Source organism: Balaenoptera physalus (assembly GCF_965194825.1).
Source record: "Balaenoptera physalus genome assembly, chromosome: 12".
In the NCBI taxonomy this organism is placed as follows: domain Eukaryota; kingdom Metazoa; phylum Chordata; class Mammalia; order Artiodactyla; family Balaenopteridae; genus Balaenoptera; species Balaenoptera physalus.
This window is the reverse complement of record NC_138897.1, coordinates 87,573,063-87,592,584: the sequence shown is the minus strand read 5'-3', so window position 1 is coordinate 87,592,584 and position 19,522 is coordinate 87,573,063. Positions and strand designations below refer to the sequence as shown.

Here is a 19,522-nt window from a genome sequence, read left to right as displayed (position 1 = left end):
GTTACCAGCATAGATGACTCTGGATGAGTCCAATGTAAATGTTATGCAGAGGGTTAGGCACATGAAACAATTCTATAATGCTTGACATTGTAGGGCCAAGGACCAACATTCCAGCCCAACTGGTCATCTCCTCAACTGTATATGTATCCTTTCAAGAGAGAAGGGTGAGGCAAAGAGCAGCGCTAGCATCACCTGTGCATCCACTGCCAACACCACAGTGGGCGTCTATACTAAGTTAACTTCCAGATTAGATTAAACAAAGCATTTTTGTTTATACACTGGGAAAATCCCCTAGCTGTAACAGTTAACATACACTGGAACATATTAACAAGGAAAACCGGCAACATATTCTTTGGGTGTTTTTCAAGAAGTCAGTGACAGTTTTCTGGGACATGGGAAAAATAATGTGCTAACAGCTTTCTTGAGTTTCACAGTCCCATGAATCTATGAAAGTAGTCAGTGTCTTTTTTTCTAATTCATTGGCTTATTAAAAGGCCATTCTTCACCATCATATTCATTAAGTTAAGCTTCTGACCCCCAAAACTGTCTGGGCACTGACTTAGTTAGTCTAAAAGACTTGAGGTAAATTTTGAACCCTTGTTCTTGTAAAAATCTTACACTTATTTTTCGAATTTATTTTTAAATAATTAGAACAGCTACATGTAGCTAGTGGCTACTGATTGGACATCATTATTTGTAGCACATTTCCTTCATCACAGAAAGTTTTATTGAATAGTGATATCTAGAGTCATTCATGCTCCCTTATTTTCAAGCCACTTGCATTAAAATCCTCCCTACTATAAATTCTTAAATGTTTCATTTGTAACAGTTCTAATCTGTCTGGGGGAATGCAATTCCCGAATCCAAATTCTATTTATGAGGTTTCATAGAGTACAGAATCTCAAAGTTTCTATTTATTTAACCTTATTTATTCAAGAAACTTTTGTACCAAAATTTTAAATTTCATTTTTAGTTACCTTTTAAGCAAAGTATTAAGGAAACAGAAAGTAACAATAATCAACTCTAGCTGGGTGCTCTTTTATTAACATTCATACATAAAAAAGCACGGCCATCACAAAGAGAATAATTACACCCATGAAGTCTCATAATTAAGTTATTCATCAATTAGAAAAATGTTAAAATCTTGAAATTATTTGGAGAGAATTAAAGATGGAAGTATTTTTTACTATGCGTTTAAAAAAGGCATCTCTGTGATAGTTTACCAATACTGAAAGGCTATAAGATAGAGTATTCTAATCTATATGTCATTTGCATTCATAGCATAAATACTTCAAGTAATCCAAGCTGAATGCATCTACATAGGCTTTTGTTTAAAAAAACCATCCTTTCCCTATCTGAACACCAATAAACTGCAATGCATTATAAAAAAAATTAAGCAAATTTAAACATACATCATAGGCTAACAAATAAAATGTGAGGATGTTTGATTAGAAATATCTTCCTTTGTTCATCATCTTGCTTAAAGATGTTTGCTAAGCAAGTACCTTACCCAGGAATTCTTTTCCTCCTTCAAATATGAAAACTGAGTAGCTAATTGGGGAAAATGTGGAACTTACACACTTTAATAGTAAAAACAACAAAAATATACTTTGGTTCCTTGAAAGGCCAGTTAAGAAGGAGACAAAGACAAGTAGGATAAGAAGGAAATTAAAAGGCTGAGGGGCAGGGGGGAAGGCTGGAAGAGGGGAGGGGGGAGAGAGAGAGAAGAGAAAGGAACGAAGATAGAGTAAATGAGGGGAAAAATCTAAGAGAATTAGGGAAAGGGAGAAGTGGAGCGTGACAGGCAGTAAATTCTGGGCTTTCCTGAGCTAAGCCTATCATTTAACTGCTTTTATTATACATGCTCATTAGCTAAAGATTCCAGAGAAGTTAAAAATAAAGTGATTTGGGCTTCCCTGGTGGCGCAGTGGTTGAGAATCTGCCTGCCAATGCAGGGGACGCGGGTTCGAGCCCTGGTCTGGGAAGATCCCACATGCCGCGGAGCAACTAAGCCCGTGAGCCACAACTACTGAGCCTGCGCGTCTGGAGCCTGTGCTCCGCAACAAGAGAGGCCGCGATAGTGAGAGGCCCGCGCACCGCGATGAAGAGTGGCCCCCACTTGCCACAACTGGAGAAAGCCCTCGCACAGAAACGAAGACCCAACACAGCCAAAAATAAATAAATAAATAAATAAATTTAAAATAAAGTGATTTTTCTTCCAAATTCTGATTTAGCTATCCATCAGTTAAACTTCTATTTATAAAACCTAAGTTGCCTTCATGAAACCTGGATTAGTTCAAGCTAATCAAAGAAATAACAATTTTTGGGGCCAGACCCAGTCCAGAAGTTTCCCGCTCACTGTGTTCCTCGATATAAATGCTTAAAACTCTAATTATGTGATTTGTCAAATCCTCAAAACACTAACCACAATCCAAAAATCATTTCCTAAGCCATGATCTTACTGAAGCCAATGCAGTCCACAGAGATGTGCATTTAATTTAATATAGAAGTTATTAAAGTAAACCTAATTTAATAACTAGGTTTTGTCATTTTTAACCTTGGATGCACAAGACATGAGAGAACACCAGCACAGCAAACCTTTAAAAATAAAACAAAACAAAATCTCCCAACTTTTAAATCTGATGTTAAATTCAGAAAAAAGGGAGTAAAGAAAAGTTGAAAACTCTTTAAAAGGGGAATAAAAGGCAACTAGATCAAACAAACCAGGACAAAATGCTTAGAAGGGGGTGGGGGTGGGGTATGAAACAGCAAATTAAATTACAAATAGCAGCCCCACTGTTAGTTTCTTTTAAAAGTACTGATATTCTCTTTTAGGGAAAGTTGTGCTAAGGCAGTTAATGCTTAGGTGTGATGTTTAAGGACCTTTTAGCTACTTACCAGGAAACTGACTCCAAAACTACTAACAGAGACAGTAAGATGGTGAGGATAACTACATTTGAGACCTCAAACTGAGTACATAATAGAATTACTGACAGTGTCTTTTATATACTATACCACATACATAGTTTCCCTTTAACAGTTATATATACAGCAAGACTCCTTTTTAAAGAGCATCTATTAAAGGATTAAATTTGTTAACATTTCCTAGCACCAAATAAATAATATGTATGCACTTATTTTTGGATACCAAGTCAAGGCACAATTAATGAAAATTTAAGTCAAAATGTTTTCTAAATGCTTTTTAAAATTTGGCATCTAGTATATTCAGACATTCAGTCATTCTAAAATAATTTCAAATTTAGTCTCTAACATAAAATTTTAATCCTTAATATCCCCTAGAATATAGTATTTCACATAAAGTGACATATATTATACTGTCATACATTTCTAAAGGATTCCTGCAAGTTAGTGACTTTCCCATCCAAATATCAAAAGCCCATGAATAAGCCTTATTTAAAAATTTCCCTACAAATAGAGAAAATAAACCTTACGAGTTCATTTCCAAAAGCAATCCCTGCTCAGACTTTCTCCATTTAGGAGCAATCATTCACCTTTCCACTGGTGGTGAGAGGGGGCTGGTGTTGCCAAAGATAATCTCTGGTAGTTGCTAGGTCATGCTTTCCTGCTTAAACTCAAGACATTCATGAGGTGTCTGCTACCTGAATATCATAAACCTGCAGTCATGCAAAGACTGAAAATACAGAAACGTTCCCCCCCTAGTATTTCAACCCTATTCAATTAAAAATCCTTGTAAGGATAAATTTTTTCTTACCAGGATACTAAAAAAAACCCTAATGTTTTAAGCTTGTGGTGGCTTGCTTTGCTTTGTTTTAAAAACGGCTGATCAGGAAAAGTTTCTCTGAACAAGGAGAGTATAAGGCATTTCCAAAACAGTCACATGTTTGCTTGGTATGCAAAAATTAATTTCTGAAACAACTAAATTTTTAAATTAACTCCAGCTTTCTTAAGCTGGGTTATATTTCCTTTTTAAAAACTCTGGATTATTTTCATATATGTATATTTTTAATGATTTTGTCTGGCACAAGGAAAAGATTGCTCAACAAGTCTACTCCCTTAACATGTATTCTTTAAAAAGTGTTTTACTGTTCAATTAAAATTAGTATAAAAAACCCAACTCACTGGCAAAGTAGAAAGAAGGGCTTGTCTCCTTGTTGTATGGTAATTTGGGACATGCTGAATTTGGGAAATAGAAAGGTTAATTAGCCTTTTAAGGTGTGCATTTTCCTAATTTTCTGGAAAGGTTGACATATTTAGTAATTTCTTTTTGTATTCATGCATAACTCATTTTTCTTATTTTACAAGAGATGACAAGCACTTTAAACATCACTACAAAATTAAATAAGATAGGGCTGAAGCAAAAGACACTTTTCTTCTTTATTGGGTTGTCAAGTACCACATGCTCACTTACTTAAATGAAAGGAATAAAGTTATTATCTAATAAAAAGACCAACATTGCATTCCACTGAACAACCTTGATATAAATAATGTACCAAAACAAAATAATATTTACCAAGTTTAATTTAAAAGACTAATCCAATTTTGCAAATCATTAATAGAAATGTCACCTTACACCTTATTCTGTAAGGTGTTTACTAGGCATCTGGTAATGGATCCAAAAATTCAGAAACATAGTAATATTAAACAAGGGTACGGTATCATTTCTTATTAAACTGTCTACATAAAGGTGTGTGCGTGTGTGTGTCTAAGTACACTTGGAAGGATATGCACCAAAATGTTAACCGGTGATTGTAAGGGAGAAGATTAATAGGTGCATTTTAAATCTTTTTGCCTACTGTATTTTTGAATTTATCCGCATTAAACTACCAAAAATAAACCAAAAAAAGGATTCTGGATTGAACTCTTCCTGAGTAGAGAAAATTTCATTATTACTGTTTCTAAAAGGGAAAACAAAGTTAGATGAATGAAACAAAATGAGATGAATTATAAGACTAGATGTTAAGGAAACAAAGAGTAACTTATTAGGAGGAAGAGAGCAGAGGCAATGATGAAAGTGAAGTTAAAGTTAAGGTCAAAGAGATGAAGTTTGTGATCAAAGTCCTTCCTAAGATATCTAGAAAGAGTACAAGGTCAACAATTCTTAGAATGTATCTCCTAATAATTTAAATGTTCAGTGATCTGTTAGCATATTTATATTAAATACACCAAAAAAATTAAAAACAATAACCAGGCTTTCATTTTGTAGTCATTTCTATTCGCAAAGGCTTTTGCTATGACCATAACAATTAATGAATGACAAAAAGGTGACATACAATTGTCATTAACATCTGGGTGCATATTCTTTTGTTTGCATTAAAAGTTTAAAAAAACCTAGATAGGATGTAGCTTAAGAATAAATATAATTCATACTCAAAATATTTGGTTCCTTTCGGAATATAAAATATAAACTGTTCAAGGGAAATGAATATAAAATTAGCATTTCTATGCAAGTTTTGTCTTATAGTTTAAAATAACGTATTTAAAATTTGTCTATATTTGGCATAATTGGATTTAGAAGATCTAAAATAACTGAAATAAATTATTGAAGAATTAATGAACTTGCTACAGCAGATTAAATTATGGCTTATTGTGGTAAGGAACAAACTAATTCATTTCCCAGTGTTCTCTTTAGGGTATGAAGTATCCAAAACAGAACCAGCAACAATCATAGCAAATCTACAGCTTTGCCCCTAGCTGCCCTCATCAACACCCATCAATGAAATATAATACAATCTGTGTAAACTGCAGGAGAGTAATTCAGATTTGGTTGAGCAACTTTCTCCTGGTATCAAAGAACTAGCTTTGATGACTAATTCATTCCAGATTTCACTGGACATTAGGTCTAGTATTTTGTTTCTTTGCAATATTTACTATTTACCCACACTTGAATGGACTTCAGGGTCCAAGACCAACTGCTTTTCAAATGGAAATATTCTGGGAAGGTAGTTATAAAAACCATTAGTGCCTCAAATACAGTATTTACTGTACTGGCTGTTTCAAACCAATGAACATCCAATCAAAAGACAAAGTCAGATGTTGGTAGTGAGTGAATATACATTGAGGAGAAAGATTCTGTTTGACATCACAGTATTACTATAATGTCTCAAAGGTGTGGGCACACAAATAGCTATTCTCTAAAAGCAATGGAAATTTTAACTCAAGTTTCAGATCTTATTCCAAGGGGAGTATCCCAGAAAATGGGAAGAAAGAAATGTTTTTTCCACTTGTTACGTCAAGATGTATTCAGAAATGTATAATATGTATAATAAACAATCTTAATAAACTGTGTCACCTAAGACTTTAGCAAACTGGAAAATTATTGAAATGTATACAAATTGCATAAAAGTTAGTGTGATAAATCAGTGGTGCCTTTTCACACATACTTAGTCCTGGTTAAGACAACTAAAGACAAGCCAATGATAGGAGATCACAACCAAAATCATAAGCCAAATCAGTATGTCAATCTTTCAATTAAATTATAGATGGGCTTCTTGAAAGAAATGTTTTTCAAAATGGAGCAATCACATCATTTTAATTTAAAGAGCATAATCAACAAGAGAAAATTTTAAGTGTGGAAAATTAAGATCTGACAAGTATTTTACTAAAAAAAATAAGCCTTTAATCATGTAACATTCCTATCCTTTGTGAACCAGTGGTAAAGGCGCGTGCCTCCAGAAAGAAAACATCAGCAGCGGGTTCCCGGTGACAAGAATGATTGTTGCTGCCTGAGTCCTATTCCTGTAAACCTACAAAATGTTATAAACTGTTATCTAAAGTTAAAAAAAAATGAAAGCCTTTATATTCTTATTAGTCGCTCAAAAAGTTTAAAGAGGTGTAAAAAATGAAATGTCCATGTAGTTACATGTAATATTAATTTCATTTTCAAAGTGGTTCACTTTTCAATTGTATGAATAAACTTAAATTTCTCTCCCTCTCCAAAAAACTGAAATGCCAATGGGAAAACCTAAATGACAGTACAGGAGTCCTCAGAAAAGTTCAAAACAAAATTTAGATCTTAATAAAACTGGTACTAATTAAAGGTGCATTTTGAAAAATATAATATGGGACGACCCATTAATTCTATATTACAAAATATAAGCGGAAATCTTATTTTAAATTCTAACACTGAAAACAATATTATTTTATTACTTTAGACAGTTGCAAAGTTGACTTGCACAAAGTTCTCCGGCCACAAAACTAAGATGGTAATTTTAGCTTATTACTCATATATATCGTTTAATTTTATATAGAATACTTTTCATTTTCATTTTATCACTGTATACTCATTTAAAGTATGAATCTGTCAAAAGCAGATCTAATATTACACAATTCCAACCACTTGAAATAAAGCATGATGCAGAAACGTAGTAACATTGTAACAAATAGCAATAAAATATGCAATGTCAGTGACCCCCAGGGTAAGGAGTGAAGCAGAATGTTTTCTTGCTTTCATTACGGTAAATCTTTCTTGCATGCCTTAGGAAGGGTATACCAAATGATGTTACTGATGAGGAAGAGGAGAAAGATACCTTTCTCCACAAAAGATGCTTTTACACACATTATTACATTTTAGTTAAAGAGAGACAATGGAACAGAGAGAAATTTCAAAGTAGAAATGATTTGCCAAGACTTATAGAGCAGGTCGGAGAGAGAAATGGATTCATCTTTTCTTTAGATTCTTGACCCTCAATGTCATAAAAGGCAGAGTTATTCTTAAACAGAGCATCTTTTCAGAGCTTAAAAACACAGTAAGAATAGTCACACACATTGAAAAAGACAAACAAAGTGCTTCCTACCATACATCGCATGCGTCTGCTCATGAGCCCCGTACTGAGTTGCTGAAGAAGATACTAAACCAGGCTGGGCATGTGTTGGTGGTGCCATCATTCTAGCATTACCCTGTATTACAGGACTATAGACATGAGGATGCTGTGTTCAAACAAAAAATAAAGAGAAAAACATTAAAGTACCAGATATAGTCAAGTAGATTTTAGTTATGTCTTAACTCCATGGTTTCCAGGTTTCCAGAAACAACTCCTAAAATTCTAAATCCTTTCTTGGCTAGAAAGGATTTAGCCTTTGAAATGCTTACATTGATCAGCAACTTTCTATTAGGTTAAAAACTACCCCCAAATCCTTAGCTGCCTACCCCACTGTTAACGCATAGCACAAAATATAAAGGAAAAACCCCTTTACCATACTAAAAGTTACTTCAATGGAACAACAATTAAGAGTTATTAGGTCACATCAGACTTACCTGAGACTGATAATGTGGCACATGCTGAACAAGAGGCTGATTTGGAAACTGCTGAGGACTATAGGCAACATATTGTGTGGAATAAGCTGGTGGGGTGGCCACAATTGGTGGGCCTGCTGCTGAGGCTGGGTGCATCATGGTACTCTGATGATGTTGGTCTTGCCGTTGTTGGGGCATATTTGGTACTGCAGGAAAAAACGACGTAATATTAGAACACAGCAGCTCCTTATTAGCATAAAATACACGAACATGGTCCATAAGGCTCTGCATGATTGGGTCAAAGCCTACCTCTCTGATGCCATGTTTTACCACACCCATCCCCCTTCAGCCACTATGGGCTGTTTTCCTATCATATATGCTATTCCTCAGACTCAAACCCCAATCCCCTACTGCCAGGTTGGAAAATTTTTACTTGTCCATCAAGTGTCAGCTTGAAAGCAACATTCTCAGAGAGATACTCTGTGATGACCCCCAGACTTCATCAACTCCCTGTAATTACAAGACTCTTACAGCACTATGAAACAACATTTCCCTCATACTTCTCATATAATCCCTGTTTGAGACACTGCATTATGCCATTGCTAGAGAAGGGCACTGGATTTTATTCAAAGAAAAACAAAAGTACAACAAAAAAGCCAAAACAGAACCAACACTTAACTCCATCTTTCTAAATTTCCTACCACTGAACTCTTGCCTTCTCAAACATAGCATCACACACTACCATGTAGCGCTTTTAAAAAATTGTAATAGCTCTTTTAAAACATTACTTTTTGTCTTTTATTATTCCACACAAATTTCTGCCTATAATCCGCTCCATTAAAGCTCTAGTTAACAATTTAGCTCAACTGTCATCTCCTCTGTATCATCTTTCCCAGTCCCCCACAAAAGAGCTAGCTGCATGCTCTGTGTACCTTTTCCTCACATGTTTATTACAGCACTGACTCTTGTCTGTGATGGGTTTATGGTGCTATGTTAACCAAGCCACTTGAGGGAAGAAGCTGTGAACCACTGCTTACAGCAAGACACAAAGAATGTGTAACTTCATATATTCACAAAATCATCAAAACTGACTACACAGGTAACTGCTAATGTAGAGACAGAATTTGTCTTTTTTTAAAAATATTTGAAATTTTTTGCTAAAAATTTAATGACTGTTGCTGATACTTAGGAGAGCTAGTTATACATTGTGTTGTCTAGTCAGAAAAGCAAACTTGAAAACAGAGAAAACCAATTAGGTAATATTGTTCTGAATTTAATCTTGAGATTCCCACATATTGAAAAAGCACACCCTTCTAGTAAAGAAAAGCCACCCCAAACTCAAATATCATTTTTATCACATGAAAGTTTGTCTAATTAAGCTAAATAAGCTTAACTTACTCACTATCACTATTTCTTTTCATACTTTACAACCCTCACATATTAAAATTTTTTTTCAAAAAGCCATTCAAGTTTACTGATTTTTAAAAATAAAAAATTCTAGTTATAAAAACAATGCTTGGGACTTCCCTGGGGGCTCAGTAGTTAAGAATCCGCCTGCCAATGCAGGGGACACAGGTTCGAGCCCTGGTCCAGGAAGATTCCCACATGCCGCGGAGCAACTAAGCCTGTGTGCCACAACTACTGAGCCCGTGCTCTAGGGTCCGCGAGCCGCAACTACTGCAGCTACTGAAGCCTGCACACCTAGAGCCCATGCTCCACAACAAGAGAAGCCACCACAATGAGAAGCCTGCGCGCAGCAACGAAGACACAACACAGCCAAAAACTAAAAATTAAAAAAGAAAACAAAAAACAAAACAAAAAAAACAATGCTTGAACAAAATCTTAAAAGATAAAGTATACAGAGATATACCTGGTTTTATGGTTGTATTACCCCTCACCCACCCAAACTGAATCTACCTTAATCTTAAACCACAGTTTAGACTGGCCATACTTCAGCCATTTCATTATGTCAACGGTTTTCAACTGGGAGCAATTTTGCCTTTCAAGGGTCATTTGGCAACATCTGGAGACATTTTTGGTTGTCACAATTAGAGAAGGGGAGGATACTACTAGCATCTAATGGGTAGAGGCCAGGGATGCTAATAAACATCCTATAATGCACAGACCTCACCCGTCTAACCCCACACACAAAGAATATCTGTCCCAAAATGTTCCTGACTTCAGCATATCTTCAAATACAACTCAATTTTTCTCACAGGACGCAAAAATGATAACACTGCATTACGCACCAAGAAGACAAAGAGGTGGTTTTGTGCAAAAAGGCACTACTATCATGAAGGAAAGATATGCCTTATATGATCTATGGCTGCATTTCAGAAGCAAGTCCTTAATTTTCCCTGTTATTTGAAGAGTAAAGCAGCAGGATATAAGATTAACATAAAGATGGCAAATAGCCTTCATATACATAGAAGATGCAATGGAAAAGATGAACCCACTTTACATTAACAATAAAAAAAGAAAATACCTAAGGCAAAAACTGAAGAAACACATAAAACCTTTAAGAGAAACTTAAAAATACTACTGAAGGGGCTTCCTTGGTGGCGCAGTGGTTAAGAATCCACTTGCCAATGCAGGGAACACGGGTTCAAGCCCTGGTCCAGGAAGATCCCACATGCCGCGGAGCAACTAAGCCTGTGCGCCACAACTACTGAGTCCATGTGCCACAACTACTGAAGCCCATGTGCCTAGAGTCTGTGCTCCACAGCAAGAGAAGCCACGACAATGAGAAGCCTGTGCACGGCAATGAAGACCCAACACAGCCAAAAATAAAAACAAATAAATAAAAAAAAGAAACAAACAAACAAACAAAACAACTACTGAAGGTAGAGAAGCAGATTTAAACAAGCAGAAAGGCATCATTTGTTCGTGGATAGGAAGACAATATAAAGATAGCAATTCTCCTCTAAGTTAATTTCTAAATTATATATTTATAAATTTAATGTGGTTCTAATGAAAATGCCAATTGGCAAACTGAATATTAAAACCCAGGAGTTCATACTAATAGAACAACAACAACAACAACAAACCCTCACTGGTCAACCTTTAGAGACAATAGGAAACCAACTCATTATTTTGAGAACTGCCTTGAAATGATGGGCAGTTTAGCTGCCTTTCTTTCACAAATTGTACCTCACGGTAACCAAATAGTTCGACAAGGTAAAGTTTTTCTTTATAGAAATAGTCCAGCTAATAATTGAAAAAGAGATGACAGAATGAGAATGCCGTTTTGCAATCCTTAATGAAATAATGAATCTAGTGCTAGACAGTGATTGTCAGTGCTGCTAAAACAGAGAAGAGCGGGTATGAAAAGTTATCCTGGATAGATAAGGCAGCCAAGTTACTCCTACTATCCAAAAAAAAAAAAAAAAAAAAAAAAAAGACAGAGGTAAGACACTGACTCCTAATAAAAGTACACACATCATCTATGAAACAATCCAGGTTAAGTTTTAAAAAATACAAACTAATCTTTCTTATCTACAATCAGTTCACAAGGATTACAGGGGACAGAGGAACACTTTAAACAATATCACAGGGACACAATCCATTAAATTCAGATGGTGGGAAAGAATATAGGACAAAACAAATTAGATTTAAATAAGATAGAAAGGGAAAAAACTAAGGAGAAACCTGTAAGAGAGAGTTAACATTAAGAGAGAGAAACCAATCAAATGAAAAGTGCGGATTCTGGATTGTGGCTCAACAAGCCAACTATTAAGAAAAATTCATAAGACAGTAAGAAAAACTTGTGCTCTACACATTTGATAGGAAGAAATAACTGCTAATTTTTTTAGGTGTGAAAAATGGTATCTTAACTATGGTTTAAAAAAAGAAAGAGTCCACAACTCTGTGAGGGTATGAATGAACAAAACATGTCTTTAAAACTGCCGTAATAAAAATTTACCACAACATAAAACAATTTTTAAAAAATGACTTAAACATGATAAACAAATGCAATTTGTAAATCTCATTCGGATCCTAACTGGAACAAATTAACTGTAAAAAAATATATTCTTAAAAAATAGCCACAGAAATTTGAGAATATAAGGGAATTACTGTTAAGTCTTTTTGGTGTGATAACGGTATTGTAATGTTTTATGTTTGTTTTTATAAGACCCCTTATCTTTAAGAATTTTAAAATAAAGTATTTACAAATAAAATGGTGTATCCGGGATATGCTTCAAAACAATCTGAGAGGAGAGAGGTCCTGTAGATGAAACAAAATTGGCCATGAGTTTCTTTCTTTCTTTTTTTTTTAATAAATTTATTTATTTATTTTCTTTCTGGCTGCATTGGGTCTTCGTTGCTGCGCGCGGGCTTTCTCTGGTTGCAGCGAGGGGGGGCTACTCTTCGTTGTGGTGGGCAGGCTTCTCACTGCGGTGGCTTCTCTTGTTGCGGAGCACGGGCTCTAGGCTCAGGGGCTTCAGTAGTTGCAGCACACAGGCTCAGTAGCTGTGGCTCGTGGGCTCTAGAGCACAGGCTCAGTAGTTGTGGCGCACAGGCTTAGTTGCTCCGCGGCATGTGGGATCTTCCCGGACCAGGGCTCGAACCCGTGTCCCCTGCATTGGCAGGCGGATTCTTAACCACTGCGCCACCAGGGAAGTCCTGGCCATGAGTTTCTAACTATTAAAGCTGACCGATGAGTGCTTTTACACTACTGTACTAGTCTAACTGCTTATTTGTATATGTTTGAAATTTTCAGGAATAAAAACATTCTTAAAAGCCAACTGATTTTTTTTTAGTAGTCAACCTGAATATCAAGTTCATATGGAAAAATAAACAAGAAAGAAAAAAGTCAAGAAAACCTGAGGGGGGAAAAAATCAATGTTGTGAGTGGATGGATGGGAAAGTAGTCTTAACAGATAGATAGTTTAACAGAATGGAAGAGAAAATCCAGATATAGATTTAACTACACATGGACACTTAATATATGATGAAAATGGCATTTCATATCAGTCTGTTCTCTGATCATAATGGAATGAAAAATAAAAAATGGAAATACTCAAATATTTGGAAATTAAACACACACTACTACCACAACACAATAAAGGCCATATATGACAAACCCACAGCCAACATCGTTCTCAATGGTGAAAAACTGAAACCATTTCCAGTAAGATCAGGAACAAGACAAGGTTGCCACTGTTACTCAAACATAGTTTTGGAAGTTTTAGCCACAGCAATCAGAGAAGAAAAAGAAATAAAAAGAATCCAAACCAGAAAAGGAGAAGTAAAACTGTCACTGTTTGCAGATGACATGATACTATACATAGAGAATCCTAAAGATGCTACCAGAAAACTACCAGAGCTAATCAATGAATCTGGTAAAGTAGCAGGATACAAAATTAATGCACAGAAATCTCTTGCATTCCTATACACTAATGACAAAAAATCTGAACGAGAAATTAAGGAAACAATTCCATTTAGCATTGCAACAAAAAGAATAAAATAACTAGGAATAAACATTCCTAAGGAGACAAAAGACCTGTACTCAGAAAACTATAAGACACTGATGAAAGAAATCAAAGATGACACAGACAGATGGAGAGATATACCATGTTCTTGGATTGGAAGAATCAATATTGTGAAAATGACAATACTACCCAAAGCAATCTACAAATTCAATGCAATCCCTATCAAATTACCAGTGGCATTTTTTTTAGAACTAGAACAAAAAATCTTAAAATTTATATGGAGACACAAAAGATCCCAAATAGCCAAAGCAGTCTTGAGGGAAAAAAACGGAGCTGGTGGAATCAGACTCCCTGACTTCAGACTATACTACAAAGGTACAGTAATCAAGACAATATGGTACTGGCACAAAAACAGAAATATAGACCAATGGAACAGGATAGAAAGCCCAGAGATAAACCCATGCACATATGGTCACCTTATCTTTGATAAAGGAGGCAAGAATATACAATGGAGAAAAGACAGCCTCTTCAATAAGTGGTGCTGGGAAAACTGGACAGCTACATGTAAAAGAATGAAATTAGAACACTCCCTAACACCATACACAAAAATAAACTCAAACTGGATTAAAGACCTAAATGTAAGGCCAGACATTATAAAACTCTTAGAGGAAAATATAGGCAGAACACTCTATGACATAAATCATAGCAAGATCCTTTTTGACCCACCTCCTAGAGAAATGGAAATAAAAACAAAAAAAACCACAAATGGGACATAATGAAACTTCAAAGCTTTTGCACAGCAAAGGAAACCATAAACAAGACGAAAAGACAACCCTCAGAATGGGAGAAAATATTTGAAAAAGAAGCAACTGACAAAGGATTAATCTCCAAAATATACAAACAGCTCATGCAGCTCAATATCAAAAAGACAAACAACCCAATCCAAACATGGGAAGAAGACATTTCTCCAAAGAAGATACACAGATTTCCAACAAACATGTGAAAGGATGCTCAACATCACTAATCATTAGAGAAATGCAAATCAAAACTACAATGAGGTATCACCAGTCAGAATGGCCATCACACCAGTCAGAATGGCCATCATCAAAAAATCTACAAACAATAAAAGCTGGAGAGGGTGTGGAGAAAAGGGAACACTCTTGCACTGTTGATGGGAATGTAAATTGATACAGCCACTATGGAGAACAGTACGGAGGTTCCTTAAAAAACTAAAAATAGAACTACCATGTGACCCAGCAATCCCACTACTGGGCATATACCCTGAGAAAACCATAATTCAAAAAGAGTCATGTACCACAATGTTCACTGCAGCACTATTTACAATAGCCAGGACGTGGAAGCAACCTAAGTGTCCATCAACAGATGAATGGATAAAGATGTGGCACATATATACAATGTAATATTACTCAGCCATAAAAAGAAATGAAACTGAGTTATCTGTAGTGAGGTGGATGGACCTAGAGTCTGTCATACAGAGTGAAGTAAGTCAGAAAGAGAAAAACAAATACCATATGCTAACACATATATATGGAATCGAACAAAAAAAAAAGGTTCTGATGAAACTAAGGGCAGGACAGTAATAAAGACACAAACGTAGAGAGTGGACTTAAGGACACGGGGAGGGGGAAGGGTAAGCTGGGATGAAGTGAGAGAGTGGCACTGACATATATACACTACCAAATGTAAAATAGATAGCTAGTGGAAAGCAGCCGCATAGCACAGGGAGATCAGCTCGGTGCTTTGTGACCACCTAGAAGGGTGGGATAGGGAGGGTGGGAGGGAGACGCAAGAGGGAGGGGATATGGGGACATATGTATACATATAGCTGATTCACTTTGTTATACAGCAGCAACTAACAGAACAATGTAAAGCAATTATACTCCAATAAAGATGTTAAAAAACAAAACAAAACAAAACACTATTAAATAACCCATTGGTCAAAGAAGAAATCATAAGACAGAGAATATTTTGAATGAAATACGAAAATAAAACACATCAAGTTTTAGCGATGTAGCTAAAGCAATGATTAGAAATGTATAGCTTTAAATGCTTCTATTCTAATAAAGAAAGTTTTAAAATCAATGATCTAAGCAACTGCCTTAAGAAACTAGAAAAGGAACAGAAAATTAAATCCAAAGAAAACAAAGAAAGGAAATGATAAACAGAAAAATCAATGAAAGTATTGGGTTGGCCAAAAAGTTTCTTTGGTTTTGTTCTGTACAATGGCTCTAGTAGCACTTAGCTGCCTATAACTTCACTCGAAACAATTTTGTTAGATTGTATTGTGGCAGCTGTCACATCAGCATGCATTTTTAAAACAACTTATCAAAATTGGTGAATTTTTGTGTAGTCATTTTAATATTGAAGATGGAAGAAAAAAAGCAACATTTTCAGCATACTATGCTTTATTACTTCAAGAAAGGTAAAAACGCAACTGAAATGCAAAAAAAGATTTGTGTAGTGTACGGAGAAGGTGCTATGACTGATCGAACGTGTCAAAAGTGGTTTGCGAAGTTTTGTGCTGGAGATTTCTTGCTGGATGATGCTCCACGGTCGGGTAGATCAGTTGAGGTTGATAGCGATCAAATCAAGACATTAACTGAGAACAATCAACATTCTACCACGTGGGAGATAGCCGATACACTCAAAATGTCCAAATCAAGTGATGAAAATCATTTGCACCAGCTTGGTTATGTGAATCGCTTTAATGCTTGGGTTTCATATAGGTTAGGCGAAAAAAACCTCCTCCTTGACTGTATTTCCACATGCGATTCTCTACTTGAACGTAATGAAAACGTTCTGCTTTTAAAACAAATTGTGATGGGCAATGAAAAGTAGATACTGTACAATAATGTGGAATGGAAGAGATCGTCAGGCAAACAAAATGAACCGCCACCAACTACACCAAAGGCCAGTCTTCATCCAAAGAAGATGATGTTGTATAAAGGGTGGGATTGGAAGGGAGTCCTCTGTTATGAGCTCCTTCTGGAAAACTAAACGATTAATTCCAACAAGTACTACTCTCAATTAGACCAACTGAAAGCAGCACTCGACAAAAAGCATCTGGAATTAGTCAACAGAAAAAGCGTAATCTTCCATCTGGATAACGCAAGACCACATGTTTCTTTGATGACCAGGCAAAAATTGTTTCAGCTTGGCTGGGAAGTTCTGATTTATCTGCTGTATTCATCAGACACTGCACCTTCGGACTTCCATTTATTTTGGTCTTTACAAAGTTCTCTTAATGGAAAAAAATTTCAATTCCCTCAAAGACTGTAAAAGGCACCTGGTACAGTTCTTTGCTCAAAAAGGTAAAAAGTTTTGGGAAGTTGGAATTATGAAGTTGCCTGAAAAATGGCAGAAGGCAGTGGAACAAAATGGTGAATATGTTGTTCAAATAAAGTTCTTGGTGAAAATGAAAAATGTGTCTTTTTTTAAAATAAATAAATTTATTTATTTTATTTTATTTATTTTTGGCTGTGTTGGGTCCTAGTTGCTGCGTACTGGCTTTCTCTAGTTGCAGTGAGCGGGGGCTACTCTTTGTGGTGGCTTCTCTTGTTGCGGAGCACAGGCTCTAGAGCGCAGGCTCAGTAGTTGTGGCGCATGGGCCTAGTTGCTCCACGGTATGTGGGATCTTCCTGGACCAGGGATCTAACCCCTGTCCCCTGCACAGGCAGATTCTCAACCACTGGGCCACCAGGGAATTCCCTGTGTCTTATTTTTACTTAAAAACCGAAGGAACTTTTTTGGCCAAGCCAATAGAAGCTGGCCTTTGAAAAGGTCAATAAGTCTCTAACAAGACTCATCAATAAAAAAGGGGGAAAAGACATAAATTATCAATACCAGAAGTGAAAGACAGAGCATCACTACAGATCCTAAAGACATTAAAAAGATAAAGGAATATTATGAACAACTTTATGCCATTAAATCTGGTAAATTAGATGAGATGGCCAGCATTAACTTGGTATCAAGATCCTACAAAGACATTACAAAGCAAAGCAAACTACAGACCAACATCCACCATGAACACAGACAAAAACCTCTTTAATAAAATACTATCAAGTCATATCCAGGAAAACATATAAAGATAATATACCATGACTAAGTATATAAATGGGGTGCCAGGAATGCAAAGCTGGTTCGATATTCAAAAATCAATCGGACTTCCCTGGTGGCACAGTGGTTAAGAATCCGCTGCCAATGCAGAGGACACGGGCTTGAGCCCTGGTCCGGGAAGATCTCACATGCCGTGGAGCAACTAAGCCCATGTGCCACAACTACTGAGCCTGCGCTCCAGAGCCTGCGAGCCACAACTACTGAGCCCGCATGCCACAACTACTGAAGCCTGCGTGCCTAGAGCCCATGCTCCGCAACATGACAAGCCACCGCAACCAGAAGTTCATGCACCGCAATGAAGAGAAGCCCCTGCTCGCTGCAACTAGAGAAAGCCTATGCGCAGCAACGAAGACCCAATGCAGCCACAAATAAATAAATGTATTAAAAAAAAAAAAAGCCACTGAGGTGTTCAATTAAAAAAAATCAATGTAATTATTCAAAATAACACAGCAAATCAGAAAAACCATATGATCAGCATAAGAGATGCTGAAGTATTTGACACAATTCAATAACCATTCATCACTAAAAAACAAAACAAAACAAAAAACATCCTCAGCAAGTTATGAATTGAAACCACAACTAACACTATACCAAAGGGTGAAAGATACTGTTTCACCCCTAAGATCAGGGGCATGGTAAGGAATGCATCCCTTCTATTCAGTAAGTAATGTATTAGAAGACCCAGCCAGTGCAGTACGGTAAAAAAAAAGACAGATATACTGATTGGATTATGATTGTGTACATAGAAAAGTCTAAGTAAGTCTAAAAAGAAGCTATTAGAAACAATAGATGGGTTTAGCAAAGTGGCAAGACACAAGGTTGATAGTAAAAAATCTAGTGTATCCCTATATACTAGGTAAACAAATGCTGAAAAATTTACAACGCCATAAAAAATATGAAATACTAAGTGATAAATTTAAGTAAACAAATGCAAAACTTATACAATGAAAACTACAAAATACTGGTGAAATTGAACACTTAAATAAATGGAGAAATACAACATGCTTGTGGATTGGAAAATTAAATATTGTTAAAGGGGGTCAAGTCCCCCACAAACTGATCTTCAGATACAGACACAGATAATTCCAAGCTGATTCTACAGTTTATTTGGAAATGTAAAGAACCTAGAATAGCTAAAACAATTTTAACAAAGACGACTAAAACTGGAGGACTTCCATGAACTGATTCTAAGATTTATTATAAAGTAACAATAATCAAAAAGCGAGTACTGGCATGAGGATACACAGATTAACACAACAAAATAGTTCAGGAATAGATCACACATATACAGACAACTGAATTCTATGAAGATGCCAAGATAATTTAACAGCAAAACAGAGGCTGGTGTTGGGAAAACTGGATATATATACATGGAAAAAAAAAAAACAACAACGAACTGCATGCCCTGCACAAAAACTAACTTCAGGTCGATCATACACCTAATTGTAAAAGCTAAAACTTGTATTAAACTTCTGGAAGAAACATAAAAATATTCACAACCTGGGGCAGGCAAAGGCTTCTTAGTTATAACAAAGCATGAATCATAAGAGAAAAACATGATAAATGGGACTTCATCAAAATAAACAACACAGGCTCTTTGAAAATATTCATAATACCTATACCTGATAAAGGATTTGTATCCAGAATATATAAATAACGGTTACAATTAATAGTAAGAAAACAAACCAAAAGTAAATAAAGGAAAAAGATTTGAACAGACACTTTGCAAAAGAAGACA

General features: G+C 35.9%; 1 protein-coding gene across 17 annotated transcripts in view; it reads right to left on the bottom strand.

The window, feature by feature from the left end:
- The window catches only part of ATXN2 (ataxin 2), a 132,691-nt gene that overhangs the window by 14,995 nt on the left and 98,174 nt on the right, over nucleotides 1-19,522 (bottom strand). For 15 of the 17 annotated variants that reach the window (XR_014251681.1, XR_014251682.1, XR_014251683.1 and 12 more), the window contains 3 exons: nucleotides 8,237-8,421; nucleotides 7,776-7,908; nucleotides 4,102-4,155 (listed from right to left, as the gene is read on the bottom strand). Coding sequence is in view for 9 of the 17 variants with exons in the window: in XM_082416756.1 (XP_082272882.1) it covers nucleotides 4,102-4,155; nucleotides 7,776-7,908; nucleotides 8,237-8,421 (372 nt within the window). In the remaining 8 variants the exon portion in view is untranslated. The remainder of the gene's footprint in view (nucleotides 1-4,101; nucleotides 4,156-7,775; nucleotides 7,909-8,236; nucleotides 8,422-19,522) is intronic. The other 2 variants (XM_082416759.1, XM_082416758.1) reach the window with 1 other exon arrangement.